This window comes from Hypomesus transpacificus, chromosome 22 (assembly GCF_021917145.1).
Source record: "Hypomesus transpacificus isolate Combined female chromosome 22, fHypTra1, whole genome shotgun sequence".
NCBI lineage: Eukaryota > Metazoa > Chordata > Actinopteri > Osmeriformes > Osmeridae > Hypomesus > Hypomesus transpacificus.
In genome coordinates this window covers 1830905-1844921 of record NC_061081.1, presented here as the reverse complement: position 1 = coordinate 1844921, position 14017 = coordinate 1830905, and the positions used below count along the sequence as shown (strand labels likewise).

General features: G+C 45.1%; 3 protein-coding genes across 5 annotated transcripts; all 3 read left to right on the top strand.

Moving 5' to 3' along the window:
* The first annotated feature begins 445 nt into the window (after positions 1 to 445).
* LOC124484080 (lipocalin-like) lies at positions 446 to 2926 on the top strand. 2 transcript variants are annotated; one of them, XM_047044797.1, is made up of 7 exons: positions 446 to 649; positions 1087 to 1226; positions 1633 to 1709; positions 1968 to 2078; positions 2187 to 2288; positions 2420 to 2503; positions 2654 to 2926. In XM_047044797.1, the coding sequence occupies exons 1-6, from the start codon at positions 554 to 556 to the stop codon at positions 2443 to 2445; spliced, it is 552 nt and encodes a 183-aa protein (XP_046900753.1). In that variant the 5' UTR covers positions 446 to 553; the 3' UTR covers positions 2446 to 2503; positions 2654 to 2926. The 2 variants fall into 2 exon arrangements, with proteins under 2 accessions (XP_046900753.1, XP_046900752.1); XM_047044796.1 differs by having other exon boundaries at positions 2417 to 2503.
* Positions 2927 to 3253: 327 nt separating this feature from the next.
* On the top strand, positions 3254 to 7048 carry LOC124484331 (protein AMBP-like). Its single transcript, XM_047045215.1, has 8 exons — positions 3254 to 3798; positions 4412 to 4551; positions 5395 to 5471; positions 5691 to 5810; positions 5927 to 6028; positions 6127 to 6451; positions 6521 to 6555; positions 7038 to 7048. Exons 1-8 carry the CDS (start codon positions 3688 to 3690, stop codon positions 7046 to 7048), a joined length of 921 nt encoding a protein of 306 aa, XP_046901171.1. The 5' UTR covers positions 3254 to 3687.
* A 1518-nt stretch (positions 7049 to 8566) lies between these two features.
* LOC124484070 (protein AMBP-like) lies at positions 8567 to 13608 on the top strand. 2 transcript variants are annotated; one of them, XM_047044780.1, is made up of 11 exons: positions 8567 to 8856; positions 9019 to 9186; positions 9288 to 9335; positions 11158 to 11275; positions 11719 to 11795; positions 11954 to 12070; positions 12332 to 12433; positions 12533 to 12667; positions 12874 to 13041; positions 13147 to 13320; positions 13453 to 13608. In XM_047044780.1, the coding sequence occupies exons 1-11, from the start codon at positions 8805 to 8807 to the stop codon at positions 13479 to 13481; spliced, it is 1188 nt and encodes a 395-aa protein (XP_046900736.1). In that variant the 5' UTR covers positions 8567 to 8804; the 3' UTR covers positions 13482 to 13608. The 2 variants fall into 2 exon arrangements, with proteins under 2 accessions (XP_046900736.1, XP_046900737.1); XM_047044781.1 differs by lacking the exons at positions 8567 to 8856; positions 9019 to 9186; positions 9288 to 9335 and adding an exon at positions 10112 to 10286 and having other exon boundaries at positions 11133 to 11275.
* Positions 13609 to 14017: the final 409 nt, after the last annotated feature.

Here is a 14017-nt window from a genome sequence, read left to right as displayed (position 1 = left end):
AATGCTCTGCCATCACACATACGCACAAAAGACAGAAAACATTCAAACACAGCCTCAAGGAATGGCTTGTTGCCAATCGGGCATGCAAACATTGATGTACTGTCTGCTTATATGTGTGTGCCGTATTGATGTATGTTATAGCCTCAGTTCCATATATGCGCGAAATAAAAGACAAATAAATAAAGTTGTATGGTATGTTTTAGCAAAGACCAATGTTAGTATCAGAACAGCTTTATGGTCATTCCACCCACCCCATTGATTGAACTAAAATGAAGTGGTTTAGCAACAGTTGTCAGTCGCTGCCTCAATGCATAAATGCCATATAAACAAGATCCTACTGTTGGAATCATGATTTCTTTCTCATCAACAAATCACCACAACTTCTCACTGTTCCTGGGAGATGATTGGCTAACAGGTAATAGGCGGATCTTTCTGACTCCCTCCCTTGCTCTCTCCCTCTTTCCCAGTCAAATTGAGCCCGAGACAGGAATACCTACTGTCCTCCACTCTCTCCTTCCGTCTCTCTTTCTGTGTAGATCTCTCCCTGGCTACCATGAGAATGGCCTTGATGACGGTTGCCGCGGCGATGCTGTGCTGGGTGGGTGTGTGTGCCAACGTTCAGCCTAAGAGAGATTTTGACCTGCGGAAGGTGAGACGCCATTTATTATCATCATACAGCAGCGTTTTCGTACTGATCCAGAATCAGACCCCAGCTGTCTGTGGCAACTTAGCTCATTCTGACCTCTGACAACACTGATCTCAAATCTGTGGTGCTGTTTCTTTTCCTTGAGGGCTTCTGTAGTCAGGAGTCAGATGTTTTTTGTCTGCTCTCCCCTTCCTATTGGTTGCCTGCCAGCCTCCCTGCCTCCTCCCCCTCAGTGTAAAGGAACACTGTGTTCTGCTGTGGAGGGGGTGTTCTGTTTACATGTGTGTGGGGGTTGCCTTGGAACAGGATGAACTTCTGAGGGGTCGAAGGTCGTAAGACAGCAGGGATAGGGCAGCAAGACAGGGCAGGACACAGCACAGCCAACTTCCCTTGGCCAATGGAAGGTGTTTGTTTGTGTTTGTGTGTGTGTGTGTGTCCAGTTTGCAGGGAAGTGGTACCGTGTGGGTCTGGCCTATGACTCTCAGGGCTTTGCCCCCTACAGAGACAAGCTGAGGGTTGGAATGGGGATCCTTACCCCCTATGCCAATGGGAACGTCAACCTCACCATGTGGGAAGTCACGTAAGTCAACACACTGGCCCTGTGGGTCTGAGAGGTGAGTCAGAGGAGAGTGGCAGGTAGCAAATACCTTGAGCAGGGATCCCTGGGGTCAAAGGATAGACAGGGACGTAGAGACAAGGGGGTCAGAAGGACTATCAGGTGGAAGAATGTGAAAAGGAACCAAGTGGCGGTTTTATTCAATACACAGTCAGTCCTTCCATTCCTTCTAGAGCCTCTCCTTTCTGTCGTCTGAAATGTTTCTTCTGACCCAGTGGGTCGTCATCATCATGGGCGGGCCCGTGAATGTTGACGTTCTCCTTTGAAAATAAAAGCTTGTACATTGGCTTGAGCATGTACATTCAACGGTTCAAAAGAATGAAAAGACTTGTGTGATGTTTTCATGTGAATCTATGTGGTTTGGGTGTAGTCCTGCAGGGTGTCGCAGCATGCTGTACACCTATGAGAGGAGCAGCGTGCCTGGCAGGTTCACCTACTTCAGCACACGTGAGTCTGCTGAAATGCATCATGTCAAACGTTTCGCCATTGGCACAACGGTGATGATCTGTATGTCACATTGCTCCCAGTGAGACGAATCAAGCGTACTCCCAAGTCTGATGACAGCCCGAGAAATAGGGATAGAATTGAGGGAGAGAGGGACAGAGGGACAGGACAAGAGTGATGGAGGTGAGAGATGAGCCTTCATCTTTCAATGGGATCTTTATCTGTTTATCAATGTTATTACGGTTTCCTGTTCTCCTCCAGGCCATAACAAGGTGAAGGACATCACTGTGGTGGACACCAACTACACAGAGTACGCCCTGGTCCTGAAACACAAGAAGATGGAGCGCGAGTACACTCAGGTGGCCCTCTATGGTGAGTCTGGTGCAAGGGTGGATGGCCAGAGAGTACAGTCAGGTGACTATGGCAAAAAGTGGGCTAAGACAATTCCCCTGTTCAAACCTTGTGGTTGTCATATTGCAGGTCGCTCTCAGAGGGTGAAGCCTGAAGTGATCCAGAAGTTCAAAGACTTTTCGTTGTCTCGAGGCTTTCCACAGGAAGCCATCCTGACGCCGCCACCTGCAGGTGATCAGGAAGCATTTAGACCTATCCAGTCTTACTTTTTGAAACTCAACTGTCTGACAATACAAAACTGATTCCATGTTTCAAATAGTTCATAGTTGATGTTGTACATGATGTCTCTTTGTTTCCAGAAGAGAACTGCCCTCCCTCAGGGGACTAGGTGAGCTACTCTGGTTGCTACATGAGTTAGCCCCTGAGCTGAGGACCATTGACTTCAGGTGAGTTGGATTTGAATAGTCAATCACAATGAAACCCTGGGGAACCCTTCCCAAACAGAAACAGTCCTATATCGAGTCATAACAGACGCATTTCCTACCAAACTAATCACAGTAGTTAAACGTGTTTCTTTGCTTCTTCTCCACATTCAGGATCCTGTCTTCTGCTACCCTTGCTACCCGTCTTCCTGCATAGATCACAACACTTCCACATGCTTTACTGCACATGACTGCAGCTCTTCCACATGCTTTACTGTATAAAGTTCTGGCAACCATGGAGAACCCCAGAAAGTGTAACCATGTTAACAGCATGTGAAGCTGTACTTTCTTTGTTCTGGCCCCGGATGATCACATGAAACTAGACTTCTCTGTTGTTCACTTTGTGGGGGGGGGTTGTCGGGATCTAAATAAACAACACAATGTGGTCTCTGCGTGCATGAGTGTTGTAGTATTAGGGTTGGGGTGTTTGTGTTTATGTGTGTTTATGTTTTTGTGTGTGTGTGTGTGTGGCGTGTGTGTGTGTGGTGTGGTGTGTGTGTGTGTTGAAACAGAACAATGAGAACAGATTATATGCAAGCACTGCTTCATTTGTAACCCCTATCTATATATGGGACAGATTAGAGGTCAAAGAACACAGATCCGTTATGTGTGTGATGGGTGTGTGTTGAAACACTGCGAGCAGAACAGAGCACATGCAAACACTGATTCATTTGGGTCCCGTGTCTATATCTGAGACTGAGGTCAAAGCACACTGATCAATTCTGTGTTTGTGTGTGTGGTCTTGTTTAACTACTCTTTCAGGGACTAGTTACCTTGTGGGGACAATTTCTTGGGGCCTATAATGTCAAGTGCTTTTTTTAGGGGGGTTAGGGCTAGAATTAGTGTTAGGGTGGAAATTGCATGAAGGGTTTAAGGGGAGGGTTAAGGTCAGGGGCTAGGGATAACACCATTTTGAATGGTAGTTTATGGTCTGTCCTCAAAAGGATACAAAAATAAACGTGTGTGTGTGTGTGCATGTGCTTGTGTGAGAGAGTGTGCTTGCCCTTAAGGGCTCCTGTTTGTTGGGTCATCTGTCTACGATGACCAGAGAGAGATAAACAAATGCAATCTGTAGAAAAGAGAACTTGAACCATTACACATTTGCCTTCTTATTGATACATCATTCGACTGCTGGACAGACAGACAGGATGCATCAGGGAGCAGTGGTCGTGGTCTTGCTGGGTCTGGTGGGGGTCCTCCAGGGAGTCCCCCTGTTCTGCAAACCTCTCTACAACAATCAGAACTTCGACCTGGACAGGGTATGCCCTGAGATCCCCTCATTCTTTATTTCCGTATTCTCCCAACCCTAACCCCTTCTTTATTTCCTTATTCTCCTAACCCTTTCTCTGCATTTTCTGTTCCTCTAACTCTTTAATTCACATTTCTCTTTCTTCTTTGCTTCCACTGTCCGTTTCTTCTTTTCTGTTTCCTGTATTTTTAATACCCCTATCTTCATCCTGTCTGTCAGACTAACATCTTGTGTGTATACTGAGTTGGTGTTCATGATGGGAAAAGTCTGGGTACTCTTTGCTGTTGTTGTGGTTCAGTTTTGGAAAGTGAAGGGTAGTCTGGGTTTTAATCTGTACACTGTATTACATCTCATACCTGAATGCTTTGTCATTCTTGTTCTCTGTCTAGTTTTCTCTTCCCGTCTCTCTCTTTTATTTTACATTTCTTTTTACCACTGGTCATCTCATTGATATGTAAGTGAACACTTTCTATTGCCATGTTTGCATTATTTCACCCCTCCCCCTCATTGCCCTTCTCTGTCCTCTTTCTTACCCCCTCCTGCCTTCCCCAATCTCCTACCCCTCCACCTCTACTGCTCTCTCTCCCCCATTCTTCCCTCCCTTCTCTCTGTCCCTCCCCCAGTTCATGGGAAAGTGGTATGACGTTGCCGTAGCGAGCAACTGCCCCTTGATTAAACAAGTGAAAGGGGATGTGGCCATAAGCATCCTGGAGCTGAGGAGTAGGAGGCACGGCCAGGTCAGCACCAAACGGACGATATGGAGGTGACATGCTCACACCCCCGCCAGCACAGACACATACATGCTCACATCCAATCAAATTAAAGTCTTAAGTCTATTTACAAGCAATGTCAACGAGGGCTTCACAGACGCCCATTGATTGGCCTTGATCCTAAAGCCTCGAGGAAGTCAAGGAAAAACTCCCTGGAAAACTCAATATAGAAAATAGAACAAACTTTGGGTGGATCAATTTAGTGAGGTTACTCCTCCTCCAGACACGATTGGTGATGCAGACAGGTGGAAAACGTTGGCTGAATATACTTATGCAGTAAGAATAGACATAAATGCACAAAATTGCAGGTAAATGGATGCTTAAGACACAGACATTTAAAGTGAAATTGAATTTTAATTGTAAGCATTTATTTGCAGTGTTCTGCATTATCAAGTCAGTTTGGGCAGGGGTCATTCCAAAACTTGAACTAAGGGTCTTCCTCGGTCGAGGGTCCTCTGGGTTCCTCTGTCATGTGCTTCGGTTCAGCTCTGTTGTCCCCGTAGAGTAAATAGGTCAACAAGTTTTACATGAACTAGCTGCCGTCCGTCTCTCACTGCGTTGTACATACCCCCAAATCCTGTCTTGAACCCAATTATGGATTTACGATGGATCGCCTGACCTCTGTCATGCCTGTGGTGCTGTCCATGGTGCTGACGAGGCCTTTCCAGTACCTGTGCTCTAGTGATACCACATCTCAAATTAACATAAAATAGGTAGACAGACGTGGCTATTCAAACACAGGAAGATAATACCCAAATACTCAGACCAACGCATACACACACTTTCCAGACCCCGAAAAATGCTTTGATAAAACTTGCGTGTTTGCGTGTCTTCAGACAAGGGAAATGCAAGCAGACAGTAGGGGAGTATGAGCTGACCAACACACCTGGAAGATTCACCTACCATGTACCCAGTGAGTCCCCTTTATCTTGTCTTCTTTACTTAAATAAAGTAGACTACTCTACTTTCTCTCTCCTTTCCCCTTTTTCTTTTCTCTCCTTTCTCTTTTCTTGATTTCTTATGGCAAATAAGATCATCTTGGCATGTTTGACTCACCTATCCACTCCTCCCCTGTCCTCCTTCTCCTCGACCCTCTATCCTCCTCTCCTTACCCTAACCCTCCTTTCCTCAGAGTGGGGAGCTGATGTGGAAGTAAACTTGCTTCACACCGACTATGACAAGTATGCCATCGTCCTCCACACATCCACCGAGAGGGCCACAGGCAAAAGAGTCACTACCATGAAACTCTACAGTGAGTCTGTTAATGTCGACAGCATATAACACAACAGCATATCACAAACTCTTTTTAGAGAGTTTCAATACACAACTGTGAAGTGTTGGACTTAAATAAAACTCTGCCCTCCTCAGGTCGAACCAAGTGGGTTGCCAATACTTTGACTGAGGAGTTTTATTGGTTCCTGAGAGAGCTGCACATGAATGCTGAAATGGTCATTATCAAAAAGGACAAAGGTACAGCCTTTTCACACACACAAAGACACACACTCCCACCGAAGAATAGTCTTGGGTTATGTTCAAATTGAATGTTGTTTTTTCCATCTAAAAACCAGGACAGTGTCAACCAGGACAGCCGTCAAAAGAGAAACCAAATAAATCAGGAGAACATAAACCAGGAAAGTCGTCAAAAGAGAAACCAACTAAATCAAAAGAGAAACCAAATAAATCAGGAGAACATAAACCAGGAAAGTCGTCAAAAGAGAAACCAAATAAATCAGGAGAAAATAAACCAGGAAAGTCGTCAAAAGAGAAACCAACTAAATCAAAAGAGAAACCAAATAAATCAGGAGAACATAAACCAGGAAAGTCGTCAAAAGAGAAACCAAATAAATCAGGAGAATATAAACCAGGAAAGTCGTCAAAAGAGAAACCAAATAAATCAAAAGAGAAACCAAATAAATCAGGAGAACATAAACCAGGAAAGTCGTCAAATGAGAAACCAGCTAAATCAGCAGAACATAAACCAGGAAAGTCGTCAAAAGAGAAACCAAATAAATCAGCAGAACATAAACCAGGAAAGTCGTCAAAAGAGAAACCAAATAAATCAGCAGAACATAAACCAGGAAAGTCGTCAAAAGAGAAACCAAATAAATCAGCAGAACATAAACCAGGAAAGTCGTCAAAAGAGAAACCAAATAAATCAGGAGAACATAAACCAGGAAAGTCGTCAAAAGAGAAACCAACTAAATCAGCAGAACATAAACCAGGAAAGTCGTCAAAAGAGAAACCAAATAAATCAGGAGAACATAAACCAGGAAAGTCGTCAAAAGAGAAACCAAATAAATCAGGAGAACATAAACCAGGAAAGTCGTCAAAAGAGAAACCAAATAAATCAGGAGAACATAAACCAGGAAAGTCGTCAAAAGAGAAACCAAATAAATCAGGAGAACATAAACCAGGAAAGTCGTCAAAAGAGAAACCAACTAAATCAGCAGAACATAAACCAGGAAAGTCGTCAAAAGAGAAACCAACTAAATCAGGAGAACATAAACCAGGAAAGTCGTCAAAAGAGAAACCAAATAAATCAGCAGAACATAAACCAGGAAAGTCGTCAAAAGAGAAACCAACTAAATCAGCCGAACATAAACCAGGAAAGTCGTCAAAAGAGAAACCAACTAAATCAGCAGAACATAAACCAGGAAAGTCGTCAAAAGAGAAACCAAATAAATCAGCAGAACATAAACCAGGAAAGTCGTCAAAAGAGAAACCAAATAAATCAGCAGAACATAAACCAGGAAAGTCGTCAAAAGAGAAACCAAATAAATCAGCAGAACATAAACCAGGAAAGTCGTCAAAAGAGAAACCAAATAAATCAGGAGAACATAAACCAGGAGAGTCGTCAAAAGAGAAACCAACTAAATCAGCAGAACATAAACCAGGAAAGTCGTCAAAAGAGAAACCAACTAAATCAGGAGAACATAAACCAGGAAAGTCGTCAAAAGAGAAACCAAATAAATCAGCAGAACATAAACCAGGAAAGTCGTCAAAAGAGAAACCAAATAAATCAGCAGAACATAAACCAGGAAAGTCGTCAAAAGAGAAACCAAATAAATCAGCAGAACATAAACCAGGAAAGTCGTCAAATGAGAAACCAGCTAAATCAGCAGAACATAAACCAGGAAAGTCATCAAATGAGAAACCAGCTAAATCAGCAGAACATAAACCAGGAAAGTCGTCAAAAGAGAAACCAGCTAAATCAGCAGAACATAAACCAGGAAAGTCGTCAAAAGAGAAACCAAATAAATCAGCAGAACATAAACCAGGAAAGTCGTCAAAAGAGAAACCAAATAAATCAGCAGAACATAAACCAGGAAAGTCGTCAAAAGAGAAACCAAATAAATCAGCAGAACATAAACCAGGAAAGTCGTCAAATGAGAAACCAGCTAAATCAGCAGAACATAAACCAGGAAAGTCGTCAAAAGAGAAACCAAATAAATCAGCAGAACATAAACCAGGAAAGTCGTCAAAAGAGAAACCAGCTAAATCAGCAGAACATAAACCAGGAGAGTCGTCAAAAGAGAAACCAAATAAATCAGCAGAACATAAACCAGGAAAGTCATCAAATGAGAAACCAGCTAAATCAGCAGAACATAAACCAGGAAAGTCGTCAAAAGAGAAACCAGCTAAATCAGCAGAACATAAACCAGGAGAGTCGTCAAAAGATAAACCAAATAAATCAGCAGAACATAAACCAAGAGAGTCGTCAAAAGAGAAACCAAATAAATCAGCAGAACATAAACCAGGAAAGTCGTCAAAAGAGAAACCAGCTAAATCAGCAGAACATAAACCAGGAGAGTCGTCAAAAGAGAAACCAAATAAATCAGCAGAACATAAACCAGGAAAGTCGTCAAAAGAGAAACCAGCTAAATCAGCAGAACATAAACCAGGAGAGTCGTCAAAAGAGAAACCAAATAAATCAGCAGAACATAAACCAGGAAAGTCGTCAAATGAGAAACCAGCTAAATCAGCAGAACATAAACCAGGAAAGTCGTCAAAAGAGAAACCAAATAAATCAGCAGAACATAAACCAGGAAAGTCGTCAAAAGAGAAACCAGCTAAATCAGCAGAACATAAACCAGGAGAGTCGTCAAAAGATAAACCAAATAAATCAGCAGAACATAAACCAGGAGAGTCGTCAAAAGATAAACCAAATAAATCAGCAGAACATAAACCAGAAGATAAACCAGAAAAGACAGCAACAAAGAAACCAGGCAAGAGGAACAGGAGACACATGGTCATACCTGTGGTTACCTGTGTGGACAAGTCCTTCTTCAGGAACACAGGTGAGATGCAATACCATGTGTGTAATGACCCACTAACACTCTGTATCTGATTCTCTAACTAAAAATTAATATGAATCATTTGACTCTCCACCTGAATCTTCATTTGACTCTATGACTCTCTCTAGGATTCTATGAATCTCAATGTGAATCTGACCCTTTCAGAGGCGTGTATGCTGAAGCCGGATGGCGGGCCGTGCTTTGGAATCCTGCAACGCTACTTCTATAACTCCACCTCCATGAGCTGCCAGTCCTTCAGCTATGGAGGCTGTGCTGGCAACCAGAACAACTTCCTGTCTGAGAGAGAATGTCTGCAGAGCTGCCGCACTGAGGGTCTGTCTGTCTGTCTCTGTGTCTCCATGTATGTCATTCTGCCAGTCTACCTGACTATCTGCTACATGCCTCACTCTAATTCTGTCTAATCGCTCCCCCAGCATCTTGCAGGCTTCCCATGGCTGCCAGCCCCTGCTCCGGCCAGCCCCCTGTGTGGGCCTTTGACTCTTCCAGAGGCCTCTGCCTCCCCTACAAGCAGGGCTACTGCCAGGGGAACAGCAACAAGTTCTACAGCAAGGCTGAGTGTGAGGAATACTGTGGGGTGGTGAAGGATGGTGAGAGTCACACACACACACACACACCTGACACAAACAAACTAAAATCAAGTGCATGCATAGAGGGACGAAACTGTGTTCCTACTGGAACGATTAATTGTTATTTGTGTGTTCGTACTGTACAGGAGAAGGAGAATTCCTGCGGACCAACTGACGGAGTCTACAAAGATAGACCACACACATACAAGACATACAGCTGACCTACTCAGCTTGTCACAGTCAAACATAGCTTTGTCAGACAATCATGCGCTGCAACTTAATAAAACAGTAGAGAAAGCTGATCTGATTGTGTTGTTGTTTGTGAAGCCTTGTTCCAACTTTATGGTTTAGTACTTTACTGTACTGTGTGTGTGGGGGGGGGGTTGTTGTGTGTGTCTATTATGTGTGTGGTGTGTGTGTGTGTGTGTGTGTGTGTGTGTGTGTGTGTGTGTGTGTGTGTGTGTGTGTGTGTGAGTGCATGCCCTTGATGGCTCCTGTTGATGGGCTCATCTGTTTGAACTGACTAGGGGAAACAAACAGACAAGATAAACAAAAGATACGGTGAACTTTGAAACATGATATGTCTGTGTTCTCACAGATGTGTATGCGTGTGCCCAGAGATTGCATTAGACTGTGTGTGTGTGCGTGTGCATGTGTGTGTGTAAGGGAGAGGCCTGTTCTCCCCCAGAGATGAAGACGGACATTAAGTCGACTGCCAAACAGACAGACAGGATGCATCAGGGAGCAGTGGTCGTGGTCTTGCTGGGTCTGGTGGGGGTCCACCAGGGAGTCCCCCTATCCTCCAATCCTCTCTACACCACTCAGGAGAACTTCGACCTGGATAGGGTACGCCCCGAGGTCCCCTCGCTCTCCATTTCCTTATTCTCCTTTTCTCCTTATTTGTCTGTGTCCTTTGGATTCTTTCATTCTTTCTCTCCACCATGCTTCCACTCTCCCTTCCCCGTTCCTACCTCTGTCTTTGTACAGGTTCTTAACAGTATGTTAACGAGCTGATGTCCAAGTCGAGATTCTCTTTGTTGTTGTTGTTTAGAGACATTGAAACATAAAGCTAATGTTGGACTATGTTGGATCTGTACAATATATTATACATCTGTGCCTGAATGCTCTCTCGTGCTGTTTCTCAGTTTATTTTTCTCTTTCTGTCTTATTTAATGACATCTCTTTGTGTCTTGCCACCCCTGTTTTCTTCATCCCCTCCCCTCCTTTCCCTCCCTCTCTCCCAACACATAGACCCATGATTAAGTAAAAAAAACAAGCATTAAAGATGTTTCAAGATGGCACCCTGTTCGTTTCTATGGCAAAGAAAGAGTGGCTTGCCGATTTCCTGGCTTAATAATTGATCGATGTCATCATTGACAGGAGCAAACAAATGGGGCGCTAGTTTCCCCATATCTGATTTATTTCAAATGAATTGGTCTGCAGATAAAATTACTCTATGAAGAAGTGATTACTTTGTGCCAGGTTTGAGAACAGAAATTGGTTGGGAAACATAGTTCTGGATATTTTGAGATGATAGAATAAATGACTAATGATGAAATGATGCAATACCACCAAGCTCCATCTGAGCCTTTGCTTCAAGCTGAGGAGTCGGGGGAGGGAGCTTGGTCCCAAACCATTCACTCCCCATCAACCCCCCATCTCTACCACACGTTTTTTTCCCCCTCCTTGTAGTTCATGGGGAAGTGGCATGATGTTGCCACAGCAACCAACTGCCCCTGGATGAAACATAGAACGGGGGAGATGGCCGTCGGCAGCCTGGAGCTGGAGAAGGCCGACGCCCCGGGCAAGGTCACAACGACACGGACATCATACAGGTGACACGCTCTGGTGCACACGCACCCACAAGCAAACACATACAGGCACTGTGAAATACAACGCAGCAGACTCCAAGGCAGGAAGGGGATGGCACTGCCGTGCTTTTGATTTGACAAAAGGTGACGCCTTCAGACAGCAGCTTTTGTGGAGGGGTAAGCTGACTAGCGGACGAGTCTCAGCTGTCGTTAGCTGCGTGGGGACAAGGGAAACGGTTTCAAGTCTCTGTTACTGAAAACACCGGGGTGGCTTCAACTCTCCCGGGATGCAAACATACACACATGCAGACGCACCTCAACGTCAATTCAGACACGTATTCACAATCATAGAAACACACATAGAGATCTGCATAATGCTGTTCTCTAGGCACTGACAAAGATGCACACATTCACATGCTTTGATAACACACAGTGGATTCACGAAACCTGTGTTTACGTGTGTTCAGACATGACGAATGCAAGCAGACATCAGGGGAGTATGAGCTAAGCGACACACCTGGAAGATTCAACTACCATATTGCCAGTGAGTCCCCTTCCTCTTGTCTTCCTCTACTTTATCTCTCTTCTCTCACCTCTTTCTCACAGTAAATACAAAAATGAACAAGTTGGTCTCTACTCCTCTTTGCTCCCTCTGTGGCTTTCCCCTCCTCCCCTCCCCTCCTTCCCTCCTCCCCTCCTCAGAGTGGGGGGTTGACGTGGACACCTACGTGCTTCACACCGACTATGACCAGTATGCCATCGTCATCACGTCCAAGGAGAAGGCAGACCAAAACAGAAGCACCAGCGTAAAACTCTACTGTGAGTCTCTTGGTGTCAACCATTTCCCATATGACACAACACAGACTTGGAGAGTTTCAATCCACAGTCTCCTTAATCCTTTGAACAAAAGAGAAATCACGGATCCGACATCAGTACAGTTGTACAGACAGAGGTGCAGAGGTGCCCATGTTTTCACCCACCCAGAAGTGGTAGCCCAGAGGAGAGATGGAAGGTATGAAGGGCTGGATTGACGCAGAGCTGTGAATGTCCTATTCTGAAGTGAAACACTGCCCCCTGTAGGCCGAACTATGACAGCAGATGAGACTGGGATGGCAGAGTTCCACAGGGTCACAGGAACCCTGGGCCTGGATACTGCAAAGGTCATCATCAAAAAGGACAAAGGTGCATTCCTCTCTCTCTCACACACACACACACACACCCTCGGACAAAGAGTCAAAGTCACTTTTTTAATTCTGTGTCGTTTTCCTGTGCGCAAACCAGGAGAATGTACACCAGGAGAACCAGCAGCTGTACCATTAGAGTCAGTGAGCAGGAAGAGGAGGAATGTTGTCTTACCTGTGCTCGCTGCCGAGGAGCAGGGCTCTGGGGATGACACGTCCTTCTTCAGGAGCACAGGTGAGGGGCCAGACAAGCACTCTATCACTCTAGCATCTTATACTCAATCTGAATCTCCATCTGACTCTCTCTAACATGCTCTGACTCTCTCTCCAGCTCTCCCTTTGAGTTATCTGCCTTTCTCTGACTCACTCCCTGATTCTCTATCTAACTCTCCACCTGACTCTCTCTCTCTCTGACTCTCAATGTGAATCTGACCCTTTTAGAGGCGTGTATGCTGCAGCCGGATGGCGGGCCGTGCTTTGGACTCCTGCAGCGCTACTTCTATAACTCCACCTCCATGAGCTGCCAGTCCTTCGGCTATGGAGGCTGCGCTGGCAACCAGAACAACTTCCTGTCCGAGAGAGAATGTCTGCAGAGCTGCCGCACTGAGGGTCTGTCTGTCTGTCTGTCTCTGTGTCTCCATGTATGTCATTCTGCCTGCCTACCTGACTATCTGCTACATGCCTCACTCTAATTCTGTCTAATCGCTCCCCCAGCATCTTGCAGGCTTCCCATGGCTGCCAGCCCCTGCTCCGGCCAGCCCCCTGTCTGGGCCTTTGACTCTTCCAGAGGCCTCTGCCTCCCCTACAAGCAGGGCTACTGCCAGGGGAACAGCAACAAGTTCTACAGCAAGGCTGAGTGTGAGGAATACTGTGGGGTGGTGAAGGATGGTGAGAGTCGCACACACACACAGCTCAACACACGCAGAGAGATACACACAAACAAATAGAGACACAGAGGGAAGAAACTGTGTTCCTACTGGAAAGATTAATTGTTGTTTAATTTGTGTTTGTACTGTGCAGGAGAAGGAGAATTCCTGCAGGCCAACTGACGGAGTCTAGAAAGATAGACCACACACATACAAGACATACAGCTGACCTACTCAGCTTGTCACAGTCAAACATAGCTTTGTCAGACAATCATACGCAGAAACTTAATAAAACAGTAGAGAAAGCTGATCTGACTGTGTTGCCTTCTCTGAGTCTCTGTCCTGACCTACTGTTTGGTACTTTACGCTAGTGTGTCGTGGGTGTATAGTGTGTGTGTGTGCACGCGTCCCTTTGAAGGCTCCTGTTCGTACAGTCATCTGTTTAAACTGCCCAGACAGAAATGATCAAACAGAGACACAGAAGACTTTGAACCGTGATTTGTTTGCGTTCTTACTGATGTGTTCAGAGGGGGTCAACCTCTCTCTCCCTTGGCCTGTGCTCTCTCCTTCGTCCATCTCCCCTCCATGGCTCCTCCCATGACGTCTCTGTCCTCACGCCTTCACCCGTCCTGCTGACCGTCATCGCCTCGTTCTGCTTGAAGCAAGTGTGTGTTTGTGTGTGTAACAGTGACCAGCAGGATTGCTTTAGCTGTCGCCCC